A 25222-nucleotide genomic window follows, 5' to 3' on the forward strand; every position below is an offset into this window, starting at 1 on the left:
TTCACAGAGTACTACAGTTCAAACAATCACCATGGCTAAAATCATATATTGATAAAAACACTGACTGTAGAAAATTAGCAAAAAATGAGTTTGAAAAAAATTTTTATAAACTAATGAACAACTCCTTATTTGGTAAGACTATGGAAAATGTAAGAAAGTACAAAGATGTACAATTAAAAACTGAATGGTATGGTAGAAATGGAGTCAAAGAAATGATATGTAAGCCAACTTTTCATAGTCTTACCATGTTTGATAAAGATATGGTAATTATTGAGATGAGAAAAGTTAAAGTCTGTTTCAATAAACCTATTTATGTAGGCTTTTGCATTTTAGATTTATCTAAAACATTTTTTTACGATTTTCAATATAATTACGTAAAAAAGAACTTTAAAAACGATGAGTCAAAATTAATGTATACTGACACAGACAGTCTCATTTATCATTTTACTGTACCAGATGTCTATAAAATCATCAAACGTGATATCTCAAAGTTCGACACCTCTGAATACCCCGAAGATAATGTTTATAAATATGCCATTAGCTAATAAAAAAGTCCTGGGTCTAATGAAGGATGAAAATAATGGTGAAATCATGACTGAATTCACTGGACTCAGGGCTAAATTATATGCATTTAAAACATACAAGAACGAAAAAGCTAAAAAACGTGCAAAGGGAGTCAAGGGTTCTACTTTGAGGACAATCATGTTTGATAATTTTATGCAATGTCTTGAAAATCATGTCACATTAACAAAACAACAATATTTAATTAAATCAAACAAGCATAATATGAAGACAATTGAACAAAATAAAATTGCATTGAACTGGGTTGATGATAAGCGCCAGCTCATTGACGGCAGCCACGACACCCTACCATGGGGTTATAAAAATAAGAAAATAATTGTAGATGATGATGATGAGATAATAATTAAAAGAAGAAAACATGTAAATTAAAAAAAGAGAGCTTATGTAAATTAGTTTTAAGGTTAGAAAAATAAAAGAAAACATATTTAAATAAAAAATGTAAATATTATTTTTAAGTTTTTGTGGAATTAGTTTTAAGGTTTGGAAATAAAAAAAATGTATATATACAATTAAAAATTTTGTTTTTATTTATTAGAATACAATATAAGTTTTACAGGTCTGATTTATCAATCCAGGCGTTGTGAGAGCTGTCGAAGCCGAGTCACTTTACCTATAATTTATTTCCATGATTTTTTTATAATTTTTCCTATTAGATAGACACCTGGATGTTTGACTTTGCTAAGTTCTTTGACATAAAACCCACCTGCAATTGGCTTATCCTGATAGTCTACAAGTTTGTATGTTGTTGGATTTGTATTCTGCACTGTCTTGATTGTAAAAATTTCAGTGGTCCAGTTGGGTGTGTAGCCTTTTTCAAACACATGTTTGTACTTGCTGATTCGAACTTTGTCTCCAACTTTGAATTTATTTTTTCGTGCTTGCCGCTGAGCTTGAAAAGGTTTGTATATTTTTTCAAATATCTGCTTTTCATTTTTAGCAGTTACATCAATAGGTTCCAGTTGAATAGTACGATGTTTTCTAGTAATATTTTGTGTACTAAATCCTCCAATATATCAACCCACTTATAATTTCCACGAGCAGTGAATTGACGCCACATGTTAGTCTTAACTGTTCGATGAAAATGTTCACATATTGATGCCTTGAAGTTGCTGAATGTTGAGTATATGTTGATATTTTTACGTTTCATAAGTTCTTGAAATTCTTTGTTATAAAATTCTTTACCTGGGTCAACATGCATATTTTTTGGTACAAGTCCTTGTTGAAATATATATTTCATTGCACTATTGACATCACTGCTACTTTTACTTTCAATCGGTACAGCCCAAGCATACTTTGAGAAAACATCTATGACAGTTAGCAGATATTTGTTTCCTTTATTTACTGTTGCATAAGGAATCATTTCAACTAGATCAGCTTGCCAAGTTTCATTAAGTGCCCGTATGTCAACATGATGTCGTTGGTAATTTCTACGTGCTGATCTGTGCAGCGCATACCCTATTACTGATTTTTTATCCTCCATTGTCAACAGAACTTCTAGCTTCCGATTTTTTTATTCGCTGTGTATTTCTATTAATTTATTCTTTTCGTGACTTTATACGTTTTATGATATTTTTTGATTCTTGATTTTCTTTTTTTAAAAGCGTCACAACAGAGTTCAGTGTTACCACTTGAGAGTGCAAGTGTGAAATGATCTCTGACTGATCATTCCTCATACTATCATACAATAGAGACAGCACTTTGTGCATAAGATCACGTGTAAATTTTACAGTTGCTGCATCACTATCTTCTGCTGGCTTGCCCACATGACACAGTCTCTTGCTCTCAACATCATACTGACTATCAACAGTTTTTTGAAATCCTCGTCCAGGTGGTCCTGGTGGGCCACTGATTGCAGCACCAGTTGGTAGTGACCGTCCAAAAATATCGATACTCATTTTTGCTCTTTTTACTTCAACAGTTGGTGTGTAAATGACATAAATTTGATGCAGTGGCTTCTAATAAATTATTCCTGCTTCTCGTAGGTCTTCGATAATTTATATGATTTCATTGGTGTAACTTGGATTTTCAGCTACTTGAGATGCCATTAGTAAACGAACACGGTCGACTAGCTCATTTGGAACATCCCAGTAGACATCATCCATATGTGCTTTTTTCTTTTTCTCAATCATAAAATCAGGTAATCCTTTACCTCTTGATAAGTTTGCCTTTTTAGCAAGAAAATCAGCAATATAATTATTATACTTGATTGTCGAGTCTTCATAAAAACTATCATCTGGCTTATAATGTTTTCTATTAGCATTTGTCATCTTTATAATTTCAATATATTTATTTTTATCATTTTCTGTGACTTTCAAATCATCAGGTGATTTTTTAAATAATAATGCCAATAAACCAGAAGTCACTGAGTAATTTTTATTTTTTATGTTAATCTCAGTATCATCAAAAATTATTTCAGAATCACCAATGTAAAAATCATTGAAACGTCGACAGACGCCATATCTCATATCTATATCTTTACTTCTTTTGTACACTTTAGCTAAATACGACTTTATTTCACTGCTAGCTGGCTTATCAGGGGTACTTGATGCAGCAGGAGAGAATTTTGTTTCTTCCAAAGTTCCGCTTCTATCTTCAGAGATAATACTATCATAATTACTTGCATCATCAAGTTCTGTATCATTTTCACTGTCGAATTATTTTTTTCAACTTCTTCTTTGACTTCTTGTTTGATTTTAGATGATTCAACAAGACTCTGCAGAGGTGTAACAATAGGCTTAAACATTTCACCCATTGCTTTCTCAACTGTGTCTTTACCCAACTTGAGCATTCTGTGCTTCCGTCGGATAGCATCACTAGCCTGAGACATTTGTTGTAAGACATCTTGTTGCTTTAAAAGCTCCTCAGTCTTCATGTTGATGCCTTAGAGTTTACTCAATCTCTGAGCTACCACATCGAGCACTCACAATCATCGATTTACTGAAATACGCTAAAGCTTTAAAAATTCCAAACTTTCGTGGTGTTTTTATGAGAAATGATTTACCTGAAACTCGACCAAGAAAAAATTAATCAGCTATTATTAATCTTGATGATAAACTCGGACCTGGTACTCATTGGATTGCAGACAAGAAAAATAATGATAAAGTTGTTCACTCTGACAGTTTTGGTAATTTACAACCACCGCAAGATCTTATGGAATATCTGGATGTTGGTAGCGTGAAATATAATCACAAAAGATATCAGGATTTTGATACAATTATATGTGGACATTTGTGTCTTAAATTTCTCACTGGACAACTATAAATTGGAGTGACTCTGTGTACAACACATCAGTAATCGCTAAGTCATTCACATTAACACTAACAGGATCCACATCGGTGTTGGAGGCCAACTACTTCCCTCCAATCGAATTATCACCAACTAAAAAATTATGTTCTGGGACTTGTAGAGTTATTAACATTTAACTCAATACCCAATATTGATGTTGGTGCTAATAAATTATATGTCTCTTATCCTGTGGATCGTATTGATATCGAAAAAATTGGTACAAATAATATTGATGAGAAAAAAGTAGTCAAGAAAAAAAGAATTAAAAGAAATGCCACAATAATTACAAAGTTTGATGACAATATGTCGGTGGCGGAAAATGACTCAGTGAATGAAAATATAGAAACTAGAAAAATATGACATTCTTGAAGAGAGAGTCTTGACAATACCAACAGAAAGTTACGAAATCACTGACATTGAAAAATACATTCAAAAGAAATTACAAAGACTCAGCATCAGCAAAAGAGCCAATAATAATGAATTGAGAAGTGAAGTTAAGTGTGATCAATTTGTGAATTTTCACCTCAAGATTCTATTGGTAGACTACTGGGATTTACAAATCGAAAGCTGACACCACATAAAACTCACTCATCAGATTTATCAGTGAAGATATTAAAACTCAATGCTCTGAGAGTTGAGTGCAACATCGCATCAGGTGCTTACATAAATGAACACAAAGTTCACATTATTCATGAATTTTTTCCAAGTGTACCACCAGGATATAAGTTTGTGAATTGCCATCCCATGTCATTTATCTGCCAATCGCCGTACAAGCAATACAAAATCTTAGACTGAGAATTGTTGATCAAAATGGAAAACTGGATAATTTTCGAGGTGAGACGATAACCATAAGACTGCATATAACGTCTATTAGATAATGGGTATCGTGTATACGACAAAAAGTGGTGCTGGGTATAAAACGACAGCAACATGGTCGAACAACATCAGTCACCGAGTACCTCATAAGGTGTTAACTCATCAGAACGCTCAGTTTCTGCAGAGCTTAGGACTAAAATTACGTGGAAAATTAAGAAAATAAAAATTTATTTTTGTTGTTTGACGTGTACACGAACACAGCAGCAGAAATCTTAAATATCCAACGACATGCTCATCTCCCGTATGCTTAATCAATATTCAACAACAGCGATGAAATAAAAATTGCCGTTCAATATCAAGATTTATGTCTACTTCCAAGTAAAAGTACACTGCATGTGTACGGAAAATTCACAAAATCTGATGGTACCGCTGTAAGTGCAACTACTCACATGATAAACATGGTAGTATGTCATATGTTTGAAGAAATACGCTACGAACTCAATGGTGTTGGGATTGATCGTAACAAAAATGTTGGTATCACAAGTCTCATGAAAGGATACACGTCACTGAGTCCAGCTCAACAAAATACACTCGAGAACTCAGGCTGGATTATGGATGAAGCTGTAAACAAATTACACAATGACAATAGCTACTTTGATGTATCTATACCACTGAGTCTTTTGCTTGGATTTGCTGAAGATTACCATAAAGTTGTCAGCAATGCAAAGCATGAATTGATTTTAATAAGATCAAATGCTGATTTGAATGCCTACATTGTGGCCACACCTGCTGCTGGAGCTCATGCTGAAGCTGTTAAAATTACGCTGCGAAAAATCGAGTGGATTGTACTGTATAAGACTATGGCTGATAAACAAAAAATTGAAGCTTTGAATTATATCACAAGTGATCCAGCTATCTCAATCAGTTTCCGGGCTTGGGAGCTGTACGAGTATCCACTATTACCTAATACTTCGAAGCAGATTTGGGCTGTCAAAACATCTACGCAACTTGAGAAACCACGTTTTGTAATCCTTGGATTTCAAACGGCAAGAAAAAATGATACAACTAAAAATGCCAGCGTGTTTGATCACTGCAACATTAGGGATATAAAATTATTTTTAAACTCTCAGAGTTATCCTTATGGGAATTTAAACCTCAACATTGCAAACAATGAATATGCCTTGTTGTAAGACATGTATATAAATTTCCAAATTTCAAACTACAACAAAAAACCTGAGCCACTGTTGACGAAGAAGTAATTTTTGGAATAAGCACCACTGTATGTTATCGATTGCTCGAAATAAAACGAATCCATAAAATTTGGACCAGTGGACATTCGTCTGGAATTTGAATCTACAAATCGATTTCCTGCGCTGACATCAGCTTATTGTCTCATTATACATGATCGCATAGTCGAGTATAATCCTATAAGCAGCATCGTATGAAAACTAATTTGAAGATTGTTAAATTTAATCCAACGCCAACCATACATTACATGTATGTATGGAGATTTGCACACGAGCAAGCAAGAAGAGGCGAATGACAACAAGCAGCAAGAGATCGAGAATGATTTAAACAAAGAATTTATCAATTAAATAATATTATTGAACCTGTATTAATTAAAAAACTTGCATTTATAAATGAATAAAATTATTTTAATATTGATATATTTTTTTTAACTTCCCGCTAAGAAAATCGACGATTTTCAAAAATTTCGGGAAGTTATTGTTTTCACCCCGATTTTCGAAAATCGAGTTTTCATCAGATGTCGACGTTCTGAGGTCCTAGGATGCTATTCTGACTATTTTCAGAATGATGTCCGAGTGTGTGGATGTATGTGTGTGTGTGTATGTATGTAAACTCTTTGTAACTTTTGAACTAATGAATCGATTTGGATGGTTGAGGAGGCAATCGAAAGAGCTTGTTGGCCATCAACTTCCCTGAAAATTTCAGATTATTTGATCGAATAGAATCGAAAATATTCGCGAATTACGAAAAAAAAAAAATTTTTTTTTTAGTTTTTTATTGATTTCTCAAAAACGACTTATACAATCGACTTCAAAACCTAATCAACTCTAGTACTCAATAAAACGCGTCGATTGCCACCGCAAACATCAAAATCGGATAATTCGTTCAAAAGTTATCGCGGGAGAAAGAAATGGTGAAAAACTTTTTTTTCTAAATATTTTCGAAACGACTGAAGCGATCAATTTCAAATTTTAATCAGCTCTAGAATTCAATAAAACGCGCCGATTGCCACGTCAACTATCAAAATCGATTGATTAGTTCAAAAGATATCGGCGTTGAAAAGTTAAAAAAATAACATTTTATGTTATTTTTTCTGGATAAATCATAATATAACGTACTAAAATGTGCCTGATATCATACCAACTCATCTTTTTTATGGTTTCTTATGATCATATAATGTCAACGAACTTGGTTTTTAGTTTAAATCATATTATCAACAAAAAAATCGCTCTTTGAGGTCGAAGACAGCGGGAAGTTTTGGGGCTGGCCAGCAGGGTCAACCGACGCTCAGATTTTTTTTTTAAGAGACTGATATTGAAACGGAAATAAATAGAAAGTTATGCGGAAGTTGAAAAAGTTTATAAGAAGTAATTTGTAGGGAATAAAATTCTCTACGAAAAAGTATAACGGGTGACCTTGACTGGCTCGTGTCCACCAGCGAAGAGTCCCCGTTTTTGATAAAGTTGATAATTTTTTTTTATTTTATAGTTAAATTTTATTTAATCAAAACTAACTTATTATCGATTAATTGTCTTATGTAAAAAATATGAATTTATGGTTGCTGGTATACACTCTGCTTGCGCGAGATTCTACTGCTGTTGACCGGATACGCGGCTGGAATGAAAAACTTATTTCTACGGGGTTGGGGAAATAAAATATAGAAAATCAATTTTTAATATTATACTATGATTATAATTTTATTTAGCAAAATATCCCCCTTTAATTACAAACTCCCCTGAATAGCTTCATTATTTCATGTCAACTTTATTGAAATAAAAATGACAGGTAAAATCGAGAACCAGGTTTAACATGTAATGGTGTTGAAATTTACTCTTGGAGAGAGACCGAGAAAACCAGGGATTTACTAAAGTAATGATAAAATTGACTCACCGTCAATGGACGACGTTGCATATAGATATGGAACTGGATCGCAGCTACCAAAACCCTCGGGGAAAATCACCACCAGTAAAGAATTCACTTAATTGCAAATATTTTATTCACTTATAACCAGGCAGCGTTGGTATACGACGTGAGAGTGCGGCTCTCTCGCTGTCTCTGTCTGGATTTGGTCTTTCTCTCTCTCTCTCTCTCATTACTGCCTGATTGCTGAGTTCGGCTGAGTTAGGGGCTAGATCACAAGGGATGATTTCGCGCAGCAGGTGACCGTAAGTCAGTCATGTGCGCATAATTAGGTAGGGGTCATCGGAGGTCGGGACCTAAGACGTCTCGATCAGAGATGATATTCGAGTTCAAGCGATCGAGACTCAAGTTCAAGCGATCGACTTAACAGACATGCAAAAGTCAGTTAAGAAATCAATTAAATTCTGCATCTGATAATTTTGAGTGTAGAAAAATTGCTTCGGTGAATATTTGGTTTTAAAATTGGTTTAGAAAACCACTAGTGAAGTTTTACTTAGTGTTGGTGCCAAGTATCCAGTACGGTAAGCAGCCCAGGAACCTGAACGACGACCCTCGGCGAAGCTCAACGATGCAGCGGCGTCCTATACCAGCAGTACGTCGTACTTAATAAATCCCGATAAGATTTTATATTAAATTTTTATTCATGTCTCTCTCTTCAACGCGATCTAGCGTAAATAATTATTAGATTTTATTTTCCCGTGTTCATTAACCTTGGTGCGTTAAATAAATTTATTCCATTGTCGCTGAGCACTTACTTATTTCTAAAGGAATTAAATTTATAAGCAAAGGAAAATTTTGTATATATTTGGGTCTTGGTTAAATAAAACTAAATCTTATAAATAATTGAATTGAGTCTTTAAATAAAATTAATTATTACTTTTTCGTCACCAGTGTCGTATAGAATAAGTTTTGATTTTCAGCCGCGTGTCCGGTCAGAACGAGTCGACCTACTTCTGAGATCATTTCCCGTTAAAAACCAGCAACAAAATAGTTATGATTTGTATTTATATTTAATAATTTATTATTAATTAATTTATTTATTCGGGAAAATAATTTAACTGTGGTTCGTGGCTACTGGACACTAAGTAGCCAGGGCCCACCGTTATACACTATATAGAACGTGCGTATATTAGGTTTTCACGGTTCGTTTGTAAGACTTAGTTTAAGATTAGTTTAAATGAAAATTTCGTTATAATAAATTATTAAAGACAAATATTGTGCGAGGCACTCAGTTACGCGTCTCAGACTCAAGTGTATAGAATAAATTAAATAAAACTGAACACTGCACTCAATGACTAGATATGATTAGACTTATCGTTAGGCCGACTCAAGTAAATTATAATGAGCTCTGGTTGTAGAGTAGGAACCTCGCTAGCCGTCATCAGTCCACTCTGGGTGGTAGCCAGAGCCTAAGTCCTCGAGCAGTTGCTTGCTAGACTTTTTGAAGGAAATTTCTGAGGGTGGGAAACTACCCCACTATTGTCTCAACAGAATTCGATCTAGGAGGCCTCTGACCTGGCCCCGGGTGACTAAAGAGTGTTAATCACGGTATAATTATCACAATAGATGGCTGTGAGATCAATTGGATTTTCGCGTTCGATTTTCAAGTCGAAAATCAAAAACGCACTGTTACAAAAGATCTCATGAAATTTTGTGATAAGTCTGATAAGTTCGCTGGAAAAGTAAAAAGATCTCAATAATCACCATAAATTTGACTCCAAGCTCCAATAACTTGTCAACAGACGAGTTTATTAGAAAATAAAAAGAGACTTTTTTTGTAGAACGTTTAATTCCCTACTTAAATATATCCTGAGCTAATCTGTACGATGATCCATAGCTGAGGTATAAAATTTCATGCATAAAATTTGTTTTTCTCATGTTATTTAAATGGAAAATAGAAAATTATGATTCGCGACCTCTAAATATACATATTAAGAGCTCATATTTTCTCAGAAACTTTATTTTGACATCCTCTGACAGAATCCCATGGCCATTCAAAGAAAAAACATTAGTCGATTTTTTTACACACCCTACTACATACATATATTTAGACTGTGTCAGAAAAATATTTATTATGCATTTTAATTAAATACATCTCAAAAGTAACATTGATGAACAAAAAATTCTCCTACAATTTCAGCTCTACATCTCAATAATTGAGTTAGTACATGGGAGGGTCTCCCTTCCCATTTAAAATAAATTGAAAATAAATTGTTTTTTCTATTTTGTAAGTAACTATGTCAAAAAATATTTTTTCGTTTCTTCTTTAATTCTACAAAATTCTATTCCAATTAAAATTGATAAGGTTTTTTTTATTTCCGTTCTTGAGGTATATAATCCTTCAAAATAATGTTAGGCTGCAAGGTTTTTTCTAAATAATCAAATTTTTCTCAACTTTAGAACTCAACTTTGTAACTTTCTTTCTGTAAGCTCTATTAAAACGACTCTAAGGACCATTTTCATGGATAATTTAATTCTCTATAAGAACTTAAATTACAAAATTATAAAAAAGTCCTGCTAGTTAACGAATTAAAAACAAAATTTTTCTACCATTTAATGTATATGGTATTTTTCTTATTCATGACTTCTCATAATGGATTCTAGATTCATAATTTATTGTTCAATTTATAATTCTAAATAGTTGTTAATTTACACTCTCTACTATATAAATTAAAATAATTTTACAATGAGATTTTTCAAAAGTTACGTCGTAAAGACAAATACTTATGTTATAATTTCCATCAGAAGTTGCTGGTCAAGACACTGACCACATCAAGAATCTTTTTACAGATACTACATTGACGTACCCAAGATAATATAACTATGATAATCTTGTAGTAGTCTTGTACTATTTTTGTTAAAGTGTCTTGCGGAAGATTCATAGGTGACTATGACTTTGACTACAGGTAAGTAATTATGGCTCCATAGAAACTAAAGCCCACTAAAATTTATGATGTTAACATCGTAATCGTGGACTAGACTTTCATTTGCGTTAATTTTTAAATGTCTTATTTCAAAATTTACTATAGCCTCCGTTAAAATTACGATGTAGGTTATATTCTTTATTATTTAACATCGTAATTTTAACAAAGACTATAGTAAATTTTGAAATAAGACATTTAAAAATTGACGCCAATGAAAGTCTAGTCCATGATTACGATGTTAAGATCGTAAATATTAGTAGAATTTTCTTTTCGTGTACCTGTCTATGCACCTTTAAATTTGTCACAAATCATCAATGCAAGATTATTGCCGGACTTGGACTTAATATTGTACAAAAAAATATTAGAGATGTGTTGCTCGGAACATGTTAGTAAAGTTACTCACGCGTATCTTGAGCGAGTGCTCCACCAAACATTATTTGCAGACACTAACGCATATCTTGCGACAAATCTGCACAAGAAGTGTCATTCTACACTATCGACATATCTTACTTCATCTCTATTAGTTGATTTCAGGATTCTGTATTGTGTGCCAAAGGAGGGGTTAAGATGACAGAGATAGAATTGAGATAGATAGTGTAACATGATAATTCTGTAGCAGATCTGGCGCAAGATATGCGTTGGTATATTCAAGTAATTTCTGGTAAAAAAAAAGCTCAAAGCACTGTATCAATGCACTTTGAGCAAGATATTTTCCATATTCTTGCTAAATTTTTGAAGTACAACATAATTCAAAGATTTTTTCAAGTCCTGTTCCAGGCTTGGAATTTACAACTTTGCACCAGTGTTTGCTGCAAGGTCTATAGTTATATAAAGACGTAGACAACTAGTGTATGGGTGACCAGATTGGGTAAGATTTTTATAAGATTGTCATATGCGTAAAAAAGTCACATTTCTATGAAATGACTAATGGTAAAAATGTCTTGCAATTATGAATTAAGATAAATGGTGTAGTATTATAATCGGAATACAATAATTTATGATTGGAATAATTAAAAAATAATTATTAAAAATTCAATTCTTCTTGAAGTTTCCACTCGATTGATTGAAATATTTTTTTTTTTAAACGACTCGCGTTTAAACAAGTTTAAACAGTTTATAGCTTGAGATCTCCAGTTTTGGTACATTTCTATCGAAAATTTTGAAATCGTCTGGTTATTACGCTAACATGACAAATACCGTGAAACAAAAATTTATAAATTTTTTTTTTGTTTTTCCTAAGAGCCCACGGACTGTGGAAAAATTTTGTCAACTAAATCAATGCATAGGTCATTTGGCAAATTTATTAAGCGTCAATTTGGCTTTTTTCTTAACCTCGTAAGACAATTTGTCGCAGAGATATCAGCCTTCAAACAAAAATAATCCTTTTAGCTTTGATCATCGATATTTCAGGTACCAATGATTGCACAGTAAATTCAATGATGGCGTTAAAAACTTGAATAAATTCCCTACAAAACTTGTTCATCATTTTTTGGAAAAAACAATTTTTTTTTATTTTTAACATCCTTTAGAAGTAAGTACAGAAAAATGACTTTTTTGGTTTTTTAGTAAATCAACCACTACTCTGCAAATATCGATAAAAAAAATATTATTGCCAGGGACTATTTTAGCTTAATGTACCTCCAATAACCCTATGAATTTTTAAATTGATCTATCAAGCCATTTTTTGGGGGTGATCGATCAAAGTTTTGCTAAATAATTAAAGGAACAAGTTTTGTTCCTTTAATTGTTTAATCATAATCAAAATGAAAAAATAATTTTTTTTTTCTTTCATTTTTGCATTGGTAACTCAGTAAATGTGATGGAAAAAGACAAAAAAACGAAAAATTTCCAAAAATGTCGAAAAAAATCAAAGAAATCAAAAAAATTGAAACTTGTTTCTTGGGATCGAGAATTTTGTCTTTTTCATTTTTTGGAAATTTTTCGTTTTTTATTCTCTTTCCATCACATTTACTGAGTTACCAATGCAAAAATGAAAGAAAAGTAAAAAAAAAAATTATTTTTTCATTTTGATCATGATTACACAATTAAAGGAACAAAACTTGTTTCTTTAATTGTTCATGTTCCGTCGATAACGGAAATCCGATGTTAATTGTCATCATATTAACGTCAAAACGGGTAAATTTAATAGAGTCACCATCTGGTGGTGTTTTATCTAATTTCGTCACCACTTTGGGTCGCACCGTAAACGCGCGCGCTCATTATAGCGTCGGTTTCGCTGTGCATCATCGTCGCACTCATGCCTTCAGCATATCTCTGTCGCGCGGTTGTCTGATTTTTCCGTTCGGTCGAACCAACGAACCGATGTCACCGCGTGTTTCTGTACCAGTTGACTACGAGTCTTACTAACGAGCGCACACACTGTGAGCATTCTATCTATAATTCTCAAGCCAACAATTACATATTCATTAATAAATTGATTATCCGCTATAATTCACTTCCATCGTGGAAAGATAAGTACTTCTTGATATCATCCAGGTATTAATTAAATATATTTCATTAAAATTAAACCATATTTTTGTCCATCTTCAAACCGCGCGTATTACGTTGTACGAAAAACAAGCCAGACTCGGTTAAGCGTGGGTCTCGCCCATTCAACCCGGGATTCATTCGTGTTTTACTGCGTATTCGATTAATTGTGTTCGGTATTTAATATTAATATTAGTATTAATATTAAATAATAAAAACACAAATTGATCTTAAACCTTCAATAATCATATACCGTTCATTACTATAAAAATTCAGTGTATCTTAATTAAAATAGCCCGCGTTCGGCCATTATCATTATACTTCAATTATCATATCGTGCACAATTACCTGAATTCAACGAACATTCAAGTAACGGCCTCGTCGCCAATCAATCATCGATCAATTCCAATTGATTCAAATCACTGCAGTACATATGCGTCTCTTTCACATTAAATAACCGAATAATCTAATTCAAACAATATAATTTTAACATCAATCAGATTAACATTTAATCACCTCATATTGTTCATCGACAATATACTTGAACTTCTAAGTTCTTTCTAACGAATTTCAATATCTCAACATTCTGCGCGATTCAAATCGTAAGGCCGATCTGATCCTTCGGTAATTTCGCCTCTGCGCATATACACTTGAAAGCTTTCATCAATCACTCGATCTCTAGTACCAAGTACTATCTAATTGTCCCGCCGCGGACAATTAGATCGCTCTTCCCTATATACAGACGTGTATATAGTGCCTAAATTCTCACAAAATAAATACGCCGATTTCGCATCGCGTAATTTATAACTACAAATGCTCACATATTACATACACTTGCACACATACACGCCCATATCCACATTAGTCTTGTACCAATCGTTAAACGAGTTATCATCATTCTTCTTATAACAATATTCTCGTGTTTATCATTATAACATCTTCAAAGGGTTTTATGCCGTAGTGCTCTCCCTAACTTTTTGGGTCAAAATATACTCTTCATTTTGATACCCAAATCACGTCTTTTATTTACTAATACCTATTTTACGCATTCACCCTCCTCCTCAATTAATTTATGCTTAAAATATTAATCCAGTTTTATTTCAGGTTAATTAGAATCTAATAATTAAATTAAACAAAAGAAAAAGGGGATTTATTTCCCGCTAACAGTTTAGCAAAACTTTGATCGATCACCCCCAAAAAATGGCTTGATAGATCAATTTAAAAATTTATAGGGTTATCGGGGGTACATTAAGCTAAAATAGTCCTTGGCAATAATATTTTTTTTATCGATATTTGCAGAGTAGTGGTTGATTTACTAAAAAACCAAAAAAGTCATTTTTCTGTACTTACATCTAAAGGACGTTAAAAATAAAAAAAAATTGTTTTTTCCAAAAAATGATGAACAAGTTTTGTAGGGAATTTATTCAAGTTTTTAACGCCATCATTGAATTTACTGTGCAATCATTGGTACCTGAAATATCGATGATCAAAGCTAAAAGGATTATTTTTGTTTGAAGGCTGATATCTCTGCGACAAATTGTCCTACGAGGTTAAGAAAAAAGCCAAATTGACGCTTAATAAATTTGCCAAATGACCTATGCATTGATTTAGTTGACAAAATTTTTCCACGGTCCGTGGGCTCTTAGTAAAAACAAAAAAAAAATTTATAAATTTTTGTTTCACGGTATTTGTCATGTTAGCGTAATAACCAGACGATTTCAAAATTTTCGATAGAAATGTACCAAAACTGGAGATCTCAAGCTATAAAATGCTTTTTTTTAAATCTCGATACGATTATTTTTCACAAAGTTACAGCCTTTCAAAAATTACTAAAAAATTTATAAAATTTTTTGTTCCTTTAATTTTTTGCATTAGTATATATAAACGTATATTTCTCGGTATATGTACACATATATGCAGACATATATGTCTACATGCATGTCGGCATATGTGAAAACATATATACGAATCTATACGCTGGCATGTAAACACATATATATGTCGATGTACTTGTAAATATAGATGTAAACATATATGTAAAATGTATGTTAAATGTAAGTCAGATATATATTTTATGAAATTTAATTGTAAATTGTGGAAAAATTTTTAATAATATTCTACTATACGTATTCAAATATATGGCAGACGTATGGTTGACGAAAAGCATAAATATAAATCATTTTACAAATGCCGCTGGGTAATAGATGGTGTTGTGACTTAATTGATATAAACAAATCGAACTCTCTTCGGCACAAGGCCTAGTAGCTCAACTGCAGAGTATTCGCGTGAGAACGAATTGGTCTGGGTTCGATTCCAAGCTCGGCCAAACCATATTATTTTTCTTTAATCATTAATAAGCCCTTCACTGAGTAATTATTTTCTGATTAATTCCCAAACCGTTTACTGTACCAATTTCCATAAACAAAAAAAAAATTTCGATTCTTGTCGACTACAAAATTATTTTTTAAAATATTTATTGTATATGGGTCATTGCATCAACTAAAGTTATTTTTACGGGATGACCCTCGCAGATTTCGTTCAAACTTTGTGGAGTTGTTTTGTGTATTAAAAAAAATATTCTCTGAAAATGTGAGCCTTCAATGTGTAGCTGTTTTGAAGTTATGATTTTTTGAACTTCAAGAAAAAATTTTTTTTTAACGTTTTCATTAATTTTTTTGGAGAAAAAAACTTTTTAAAAAAAATGAGCACATAACAATTTTTCGTAGAAAAAATTCACAGCTTTCCGATAAAAATATCCATTTTTTATTTTAAGTTACAGGAGACCTTTAAAAATTCAATTAAAGAAAAAAAACGATTTTTATGACTGTGCTGCGCTTGATACACCTATTTCGATATTTTTTTCTGCAAGCTGAAACTTTTTCCCACAAAATATGTAATTTTCACAATATGCATATTTTTTGTTTTGTGGGGACTACGTCTTCCACTCCTGCCTACCGCGAGCAATAATTAATTATAGCTGAGATATTGTTATAATTATTATTAGTGTTATCATTATAGTTATTATTATAAGTATTATTATTATTAGTATTATTGTATTATGAATTAATATTATTATTATTATTAGTATTGGTATTATTATTATGATGAATTAATATTACTATAATCATTAGTACGAATATTACTATTATTACTATGATTACTACTAATTTAATATTTCCTCCATTAGTTATTGATAAATAATAATTCATGTGTGTCGTTGAAATGTGAGCGTGAGAGACATTTCTGCTCGGGAAACTAGCTGTAGGTTATGAAATGTAAATTCACATTGTGTAAAACCTTTTCCTCTTTTGTGTCATTTCCCAATTCCAAAGATTCGGGTTTTTCCCTAACATCTGTATTTTATTGCTCCTTTTCTGCTTTCTACGACGGGAAATAAAACCCAAAGGGATTATGGACCCGTGAGCGTCTGGCCAGCGCAAGCGGGATCCGTGGGCCCTTAGATTTATTGCTGGTTTCCCACGATTCGGGACTTGGAATTCCGTACCTGGATTCTCTACTCTTTACTTGATACCCTATGCTATTTTTTCACTTCCTACGTCATTACTCCTACTACTACAACCCGCAGACTCCTTCTGCAACCCCGACATCCAGACATTTCGTCCTGACTCCCCATTCCGACCACACCGTCTCCAGGTGACATAACGACGAATAAAACTCAGATCATGTGAATTAACTCGTTTATTTAAACTCACCTAACCATATCCAGTCACCAAAGTTTGAAAAAAATTAAATAAAATATAAACTCGCTGTGATTGACAAACTTTAATTCTTAACTTTTTTGAGGATGTTGATAAATTTTTAACACAAATATATCCTAGACTATCAACGATAGGTGAAAATGGGTGCACTGCTTGTGTTTCTTTCACCGTACTCAGATTCAAATATCGTACGTTGTAAACATTTATTTTCTATAAAAAGTCCTCATTCCTGATTGAAAGAAACGATTTAAAACGATTTGTAATGTTAAATGCCTATAAAAAGGATAATTCAATAGTATTCTAAGTATTCAAAAGCATTAGAAAGTATTTAAAACTTTTTTTCCCAGTCGTTTTAAATCGTTTCTTTTAATAAGGGTTGGTTATAAAAGTGAAATCAACGCCGGTATAATTTTGAACAGCCCGGATGCATAATTCTTGTGGTGTGAGGATATGTTTTCTGATATGTATCTGCAGTAGAGCTCTGACAACAAAAATTATAAAACTATTTTTCATGATACTAACATCGAAGCTTCAAATCTAGGAATTAGTTATTTGAACTTTGATTTATGTGATTTGTTTAATAGTAATTTTAGACTATTAATGTTATCTGCATTAATAACAGTTCTGACTCTGTAATCAAGTGCGATGAAAATTTGTGTAAATAATAAATAGTATTTATGACTTCTGTTTAATTATAAATTGCAAATCATAATTAATGCGTACACTAATGGTTGATCACACGATTGGTCTTAAATTAACTTGATTTTAACTGGCCGCTGACACTGAAACTAATTTTCAATGCACGTAATCATAAAAAAAAAAGTGTGAACCACAACTTCAGATTGCAGTTATTGTCAGATTTTGCCTACAGCTCGGGCAGCCTACTTCATTCTCGTTTGATATCGTTTTGTTTCATCTCTTGCTACACAATGAACTATTAGAGTTTAATAAAACTATAAAATCAATGATTTATATTTAAATAATGATTGATTTTGTTCAAACAAAAATATGCACATTGTGAAAATTACATATTTTGTGGAAAAAAGTTTCAGCTTTCAGAAAAAAATATCAAAATAGATGGATCCAGCGCCGCACAGTCATATAAATCGTTTTTTCTTTTTTAATCGAAGTTTAAAAGGACTCCTGTAACTTAAAATAAAAAATGGATATTTTTATTGGAAAGTTGTGAATTTTTCCTACGAAAAACTGTTATGTGCTCATTTTTTTAAAAAAGTTTTTTTCTCCAAAAAAATTAATAAAAAAGTTAAAAAAAAAAATTTCTTAAAATTTAAAAATCATAACTTCGAAACAGCTACATATTGAAGGCTCAAATTTTTAGAGAGTATTTTTTTTAATACACAGATCAACATAGTTTGAAAAGACTATTTTTTTTTTCGCTCCATTGACGAAATATTATTTTAGACGTGAAAAAAAAAATTTTCCACCAAATTTGAGCCCTTAATTTTAATTTTAAGTACTCGCTAAATGAATTTGAAATTTTCCCATTTAATTCACACGTAAATAAAAAATTTTTTTTTTTTTTCAATTATCTAGAACTCCGCGGTATTTCATGATATTTAATTGCTATTAGGCGGAAATTACAGAGGAATCTTTTCTATTTGAAATGGCTTGTAGTTAGTTTGCGTTTTGTAACCGGCCTCAGCGGTAAAAAATCTTAAAGCCAATTTTTTCTCGCATTTCACGGTTTTTTTTTATTTTATTCGCAAACCACTAACTCTACAACGAAATCGTAAAGAACTTTTTTTGTAAGGAATATGATTTCCTACAAAAAAAGTTATTTGCACCAATATCATAGAACCAGTAGTTTTCGAGATAAATTCAATTATATATCGCAAAATTTCAAAAATCGCTGTTTTATTCGAGATTTTTGTACTTTTTTCATGAAATTATGGCCGAAGGAATATATAATTTATAATGGTGAATATATCTTTAAAAAAATGTCATGTCATATAAAACTCTCTCCTATTACACTTAATTCCATCTTTTCTTACTCATACAAGGTTAGAAAACCGGCCCTTGGATGGCTCATCGCCGGGCAAAATATGACAATTAGTGGCCAGTCGTTGACAACTTTTAATGGCCCATGAACAGCTGAATATGCAAATGATAAACCTGGTCCATTAATGGCGCTCGACTATCGGTTGATTAATGGCAGCCGGGAATTGGCCAATCATGCAAATAAATTGAAAAAAAAAAAAAAAAAAAAAAAAATTATTATCCTAGTAGAGTTTATGGTCATTAACGTTTAAATCATTTAAGTGAGGTAAATGATTGACAAATCTCGATGAAAAATTCTGCTGAGCTCTGGGCGCGAACTGCCGTCCGTTATTTACAACAAACAATTAAAATATTTTTTAGTTCGTTATTATTTGCAATCAACAACCGTAATTTTATAACTTTGTTTATAAAAATTAATTGAATAAAAAAATAATACATACATTTTTATAATCAATGTAATTTTCAATAATGGTGGTAGAGCAAGATAATAATTTTTTAAAAATTATGTAATTATAATAAAATAGTAAGAAATTATTATTTTTTTTTTTTCTAAATAATCGAAAATATGAATTAAATTGCTCTTCATATTTCATAAAATCAAGTGGTTGTAGTAGAATAAATAAAAATATCATTTAAAAGTATCCGTTCAACATTAGTAGATTCGTCTAGTAGCTATCGTTCAGACCTCGCAATCAGAAGGACGTCAGTTCGCGCCCAGAGCTCAGCAGAATTTTTCATCGAGATTCGTCAACATCATTCACCTAACTTAAATAATTTAAACGTTAATGATCATGAGCTCTACTAGGATAATAATAAAAAAAATTTTTTTTTGAATTTATTTGGATACTTGGCCCATTGCTGCCTGCCATTAATCGACCGATAGTCGAGCGGCATTAATGGACCAGGGTTATCATTTGCATATTCAGCTGTCGGTGAGCCATTAAAAGTTATCAACGACTGGCCACTAATTATCATACTTTGCCCGGTGATACGCCATTCAAGGGCCGGTTTTCAAACTTTGTATGGGTAAGAAAAGATGGAAATAAGTGGAATAGGAGACGTATATTTACCATCATATATTATATATTTCTTCAGCCATAATTTTATGGAAAAAGTACTGAAATCTCCGATAAAACAGGGATTTTAGAAATTTTGCGATATATTATTGGATTTATCTCGAAAACTATCGGTTCTACGATATTGGTGCAATAAACTTTTATTGTAGGAAATCGAATTCCTTACAAAAAAGTTATGTACGATTTCGTTGTAAAGTTAGTGGTTTGCGAATAAAATAAAAAAAACCGTTAAATTCGAGAAAAAATTGGCTTTAAAAGTTTTTACCGGTGAGACCGGTTACAAAACGCAAATTAACTACAAGCACTTTCAAATAGGAAAGATTCCTCTGTAATTTCCGCCTAATAGCAATTAAATATCATGAAATGCCGCGGAGTTCTAGATAATTGAAAAAAAAATTTTTTATTTACGTGTTAATCAAATGAGAATATTTCAAATTCATTTAGCGAGTACTTAAAATAAAAATTAAGGGCTCAAATTTGGTGGAAAATTTTTTTTATATGTCTAGAGTAATATTTCGTCAATGGAACGAAAAAAAAAATAGTCGTTTTAAATGAGCCACCCTAATATATGTATTAGGGTGTTTCAGAGAAAACAAATTTTTTTCTTATGTTTTCAAAAGTTAGTGTAAGGTATAATAAAAATCCTCCCAAGAGAGCAGCTCGAAATTTCAATTCTACGAAGAGCTCAACGAATATTCATTTTCCGATTCAAATTGCATGTAAAAAAATTTTTTTTTGTTTTTTAAAAATAAAAGTATTAAAAAATTCTTTTTCCGAAAATTAAAGTACATAATCTTGTAGGAAATTAAATTCTCTACAAAAAAGTTCCTGATCATTTTCTAAGGAGAACTAACAGAAAAAAAGTTATGAAGCATTAAACTATATTAAATAGTATAACTTCATGTTTTCATTAAAAAGTTTTTTCATTAAACTTTAGGTTTCTTTATCTGAACTAATATTATCTGTCAATTTTTTTTTCGGACACATGGGAAAAATTATCCTCACTTTCAAAATAGAACTTTCTTTGTTCCGTCGCGGAATAATAGTCTTATATTAGTTTATTATTTTACGTATATTTATCGAATTTAATTTACGCCTTGTAATATTTTGTATTTTTAGTTTAAAAATATTTGTCCCTGGAATTTAGGAATTACCCATCTTTTTTTTTTTATCTTCAATTTTATTTTATTGTTATATTAGCTTCATTTATTTTACCGTATTTTAAACATCTGTTTAGGATTTAGTTGAAAACTTATTTTATGTCTAAATATTTTTTGCTCAAGTAAACGGCCAAACATCGGCTCTATTGTTTAGGGATTAAGTTTAAAATTTAAAAATGTAAAATACTTCTAGTCCCGTGTTTATGACTCCTTTGCTCCTTATCCTTAAATTATTTAAGCCCTATCATAAATCAGTCCGGACATCTGTTCCTAATTGCATTCGTCTACTCTCCAAAATAGTCCAGTCACCATTTTTTTTTCTGGATCTCACTCTCTCGGCTCGTCCTCTTTCACTTTCGTTTTGCCCCCCTTCTACTCCGCCATACTCCCACGACGATACGACCCTTCCCCATTTTCTCTGGCCCTTCTAATGCCCTCCGCGCTCCAATCACAACCCTTAGTTTTCCACTTTCCTTCTAGCACGCCCCTTTTTCCCTCAATCTTAGTTCTTTAAGTTTAACGCTAAGATATTTTTGTAAAATGTAAAAACCAGTTGTACTCGATACTTTGAAGAGATCAGCATTGCGCTCGGTCTAATAAATCCACAACAATATTTATTTAGCAAAATTGCTTGTTAAATATTTATTTCCTAACAAAATTACTTGTTAAGATTGGCTTTAATTTAATTGTTTAAATTATTATTTAACAAAATTAATTGTTAAAATTTATTCTCGCGGCAAACTAGTCGCGAGACATTTCATGGTCCTTCGAGCCGGATATTAAAATTAATTAATTCTGGCATCAGTTCACAATCGTTATCATTAAATAAACCATAATTGCGTACTATTGTTCGAGTAGTTTGTGAAAAATAACAGTGCTAGTTATTCAGTGCGTTATTTATTGTGGCTGTCACAATCGCCAGTGTATTTACTGCAAACGCACGACACAAATAAGTGTAGTCATCCAAGTTATTACGTCAGTGATAGCCTGCAGTTCCGGAGTTCAACGCATCGTCACTCCGGTCAACATCAACTTCGAGTCTACGTCAACGTCAGCATCATCTACATCAGCGGCAATCCAGCATCCCGAGAGATCGTCGTAACCAGATTTGCAGTCACGTGGTCATCAAAAGGTTAGTCAGTGTGACACCAATCAATATCATTCCATAATTAATCCCATTTATGATTGCTTTCGTTTTTATCGCGCTGCTCTCTGCATTAAATATTTTTTATTTTTTTTATTTTTTTTTTTAACTTGTTAACCTCATTATTAAAATGACTGCTGAACAAATTAAAGCGTTAAAAACTAAGCGCGGTAATGCCAAGCGATCGTTAACGACATATGAAAACTTTCTAAAGAAATTTGATCCGTCGAAAGATTTTCCAATCCTTGAGAAGCGGTATAAAGAAATTGAGACGGTTCGGAAATTATTTGAAGAATATCAACTTGAATTAGAGGCACTTCTTGAGGAGTCTGAAGAATTAACCGCATATCGCACCGAATTCGAAAATCTATATTATGAAACTTACGCAATCGCGACGAACCTTCTTTCGGAACAACGCAAGCGAGACACTTCTTTGGTTTCGTCTCCAACAACCTCGAGTCCTTCTGCAACCTCCAGCTCGTCACTCTCGGTATCTCAAGGCGTTGTATCGTCAATTGCAGCTCAGCTTGTTAATGCCGTTCCTATCCCTTCTGTAGCTATCTCTCCTTCGAATCAATCGGCTGTGCTATCAACTCCCACACCGGTTAATATTAATTTTACCGCACCTCATGCATTTAACTATCCTATGAGTATGTTACCTGCTTTACCGACCATCACTCTACCTACCTTTAGCGGGTCCTTTGACACTTGGTTGGGATTTTATGATCTGTTTAACTCGTTGGTCAACGAGGATCACAATATTCCACCTATACGAAAATTAATCTACCTAAAGGGTTGCTTAACTGGCGAAGCGGCCAACGTAATATCTTCTCTTGAAACTTCATCTCAAAACTACGAGGTAGCGTGGGGCTTATTAAAGGAACGGTACGATGACAGAAGATTTATACGGGACAGTTACATAAAATCTTTGCTGGACACTCCTCCAATCTCAAAGGAGTCTTCTATCTGATCATTTCTTGATCACATACAACGGCACTTACGTGTCTTAAATCAGCTTGGTGAGCCCACCGATTATTGGGACTCATTATTGATCGTGCTATTCGTAAGCAAATTTAACAATTTTATGCGGGAGCGATGGGAGGAATTCAGTTGTGGCGTAAGTAAACCCACAATGAAGCAGATGCTTACCTTTCTAACAAAGCGCGCTCAACTTGAAGGTTCTAGGGCTCAAGCACCTGCGCCTCCTCCAAATAATTCTAGGCAAGTGCCGTCAAACGGACGAGCTCAATCGCGTTCTCAGCAATCGTTCGCAGCTTCTACCTCTCAAAATCGCTGTCTCTATTGTCAAGGCGGCGATCATTATATTTATTCGTGTAAGGGCTTCGCAGCTCTATCACCGTTTGCTCGCTATGAAGCGGCAAAGGGGTCTAATTTATGCACTAATTGTCTTCGTAAGGGTCATCACTCTTCACAGTGCCCTTCAGGAAAGTGTCAAGCGTGTGGTTATAGACATCATACTCTACTTCACTTCGATAAATCAAAACCTGAAATGCCGCCGTTGAATGCATCTGCGACGGCCTTCGATATGCCTAAATCGACTATGAATATGCACGCTCAGGTCTCATCTGAAGCGTTGCTAGCTACAGCTATTGTAGACCTTGTAAATAAGCAAGGAAAAATCAGGCAATGCCGAGTATTCCTGGATGCAGGATCTCAGGCGCACTTTATCACAGAAAAGGCTGCTAAGTTCTTAAATCTGGATAAAAAGGCGGTAAACATCTCAGTAACTGGGGTGGACAACACCTCTACAAGTGTCAAACACTCTGCTCGCGCCACTTTAAAATCGCGTCATAGCAAATTTCAAAAAACTGTTGAATTTTTAATTGTTCCCCAGATCAGCCAGTCAATGCCATCCATTGCCATTAATATAACTCAGCTCGAAATACCTAAAAATATATCCCTCGCAGACCCAGAGTTCTATAAGCCGTCTGAGGTCGATGCTCTGATCGGAGTGAAGCTCTTTTATAAGCTCCTTAGTGTGGGACAAATTTCCCTCAAAAATCATCCCGACGCTGTTCTGCACAAAACGCTGCTTGGATGGATAGTTGCTGGGGAAATAAACAGCAATTTGAGCGTTTCCAACGTGTCGTGTCATCTTAATTTAAACTCACCATCGTCTGATATCTCTTTAACCCGATTTTGGGAGGTGGAAGAAATTCCGTCTGTTGCAATCTTATCTTCGGAAGAAAAGGCTTGTGAAGAGCACTATAAGCTCCATACCACTCGGACTGTAGAGGGTCGGTATGTAGTTCGCTTGCCGTTCAACAGCAAAAAGAGCAGACTAGGCGATTCATATTCGTCAGCCTTAAAAAGATTTTTTGCGCTAGAAAGGCGTTTCCAACGAGACCATGCAATCAAGCATGATTACCTCGAATTTTTGCGGGAGGATAAAGAGTTGGGTCACATGTCGGTGTCCAATGACGTATGTGAAGATCATTTAGGGTTCTATCTCCCTCATCATGCTGTCCTAAAGGACGACAGCATCACCACCAAGATCCGTGTAGTCTTCGACGGTTCTGCGAAAACATCTACGGGAATTTCCTTGAATGACACTTTAATGGTTGGTCCACAACTTCAGGATAGTTTATTTACAATACTCACTCGTTGGCGATCTCACCCTTACGTGCTCACTGCCGACGTAGAGAAGATGTACAGGTAAATCCTCGTACACCCCGAGGATGCAATCTACCAAAAAATTCTGTATGGCGAAACTTCTCAAGAGCCCATTAAGACCTGTTTGCTGAGCACAGTCACCTATGGCACTGCTTGTGCGTCTCACTTATCAGTGCGCACCCTTCATCAACTTGCTTCCGATGAAGGT

The 25222-nt window shown here is 33.3% G+C and overlaps 4 protein-coding genes across 4 annotated transcripts in view; all 4 read left to right on the top strand.

Annotated features, from left to right (window-relative positions):
- LOC103570558 (ras-like GTP-binding protein RhoL) overlaps positions 1-25222 on the top strand; it is a 145869-nt gene that overhangs the window by 34666 nt on the left and 85981 nt on the right. The window lies entirely within an intron of this gene.
- Positions 5142-5873, top strand: LOC106693249 (uncharacterized). The gene has a single exon (XM_014440005.1). It carries the CDS (start codon positions 5142-5144, stop codon positions 5871-5873), a length of 732 nt encoding a protein of 243 aa, XP_014295491.1.
- LOC128668805 (uncharacterized) lies at positions 22511-23350 on the top strand. Its single transcript, XM_053742495.1, has one exon. The coding sequence runs from the start codon at positions 22511-22513 to the stop codon at positions 23348-23350; it is 840 nt and encodes a 279-aa protein (XP_053598470.1).
- Positions 23513-25060, top strand: LOC128668806 (uncharacterized). The gene has a single exon (XM_053742496.1). It carries the CDS (start codon positions 23513-23515, stop codon positions 25058-25060), a length of 1548 nt encoding a protein of 515 aa, XP_053598471.1.

Source organism: Microplitis demolitor, chromosome 10, assembly GCF_026212275.2.
Source record: "Microplitis demolitor isolate Queensland-Clemson2020A chromosome 10, iyMicDemo2.1a, whole genome shotgun sequence".
Classification (NCBI taxonomy): domain Eukaryota; kingdom Metazoa; phylum Arthropoda; class Insecta; order Hymenoptera; family Braconidae; genus Microplitis; species Microplitis demolitor.

Coding starts and splice junctions, on each gene's coding strand:
- LOC106693249 (XM_014440005.1), top strand. CDS start 5,142: ATGGTAGTATGTCATATGTTTGAAGAAATACGCTACGAACTCAATGGT.
- LOC128668805 (XM_053742495.1), top strand. CDS start 22,511: ATGACTGCTGAACAAATTAAAGCGTTAAAAACTAAGCGCGGTAATGCC.
- LOC128668806 (XM_053742496.1), top strand. CDS start 23,513: ATGAAGCAGATGCTTACCTTTCTAACAAAGCGCGCTCAACTTGAAGGT.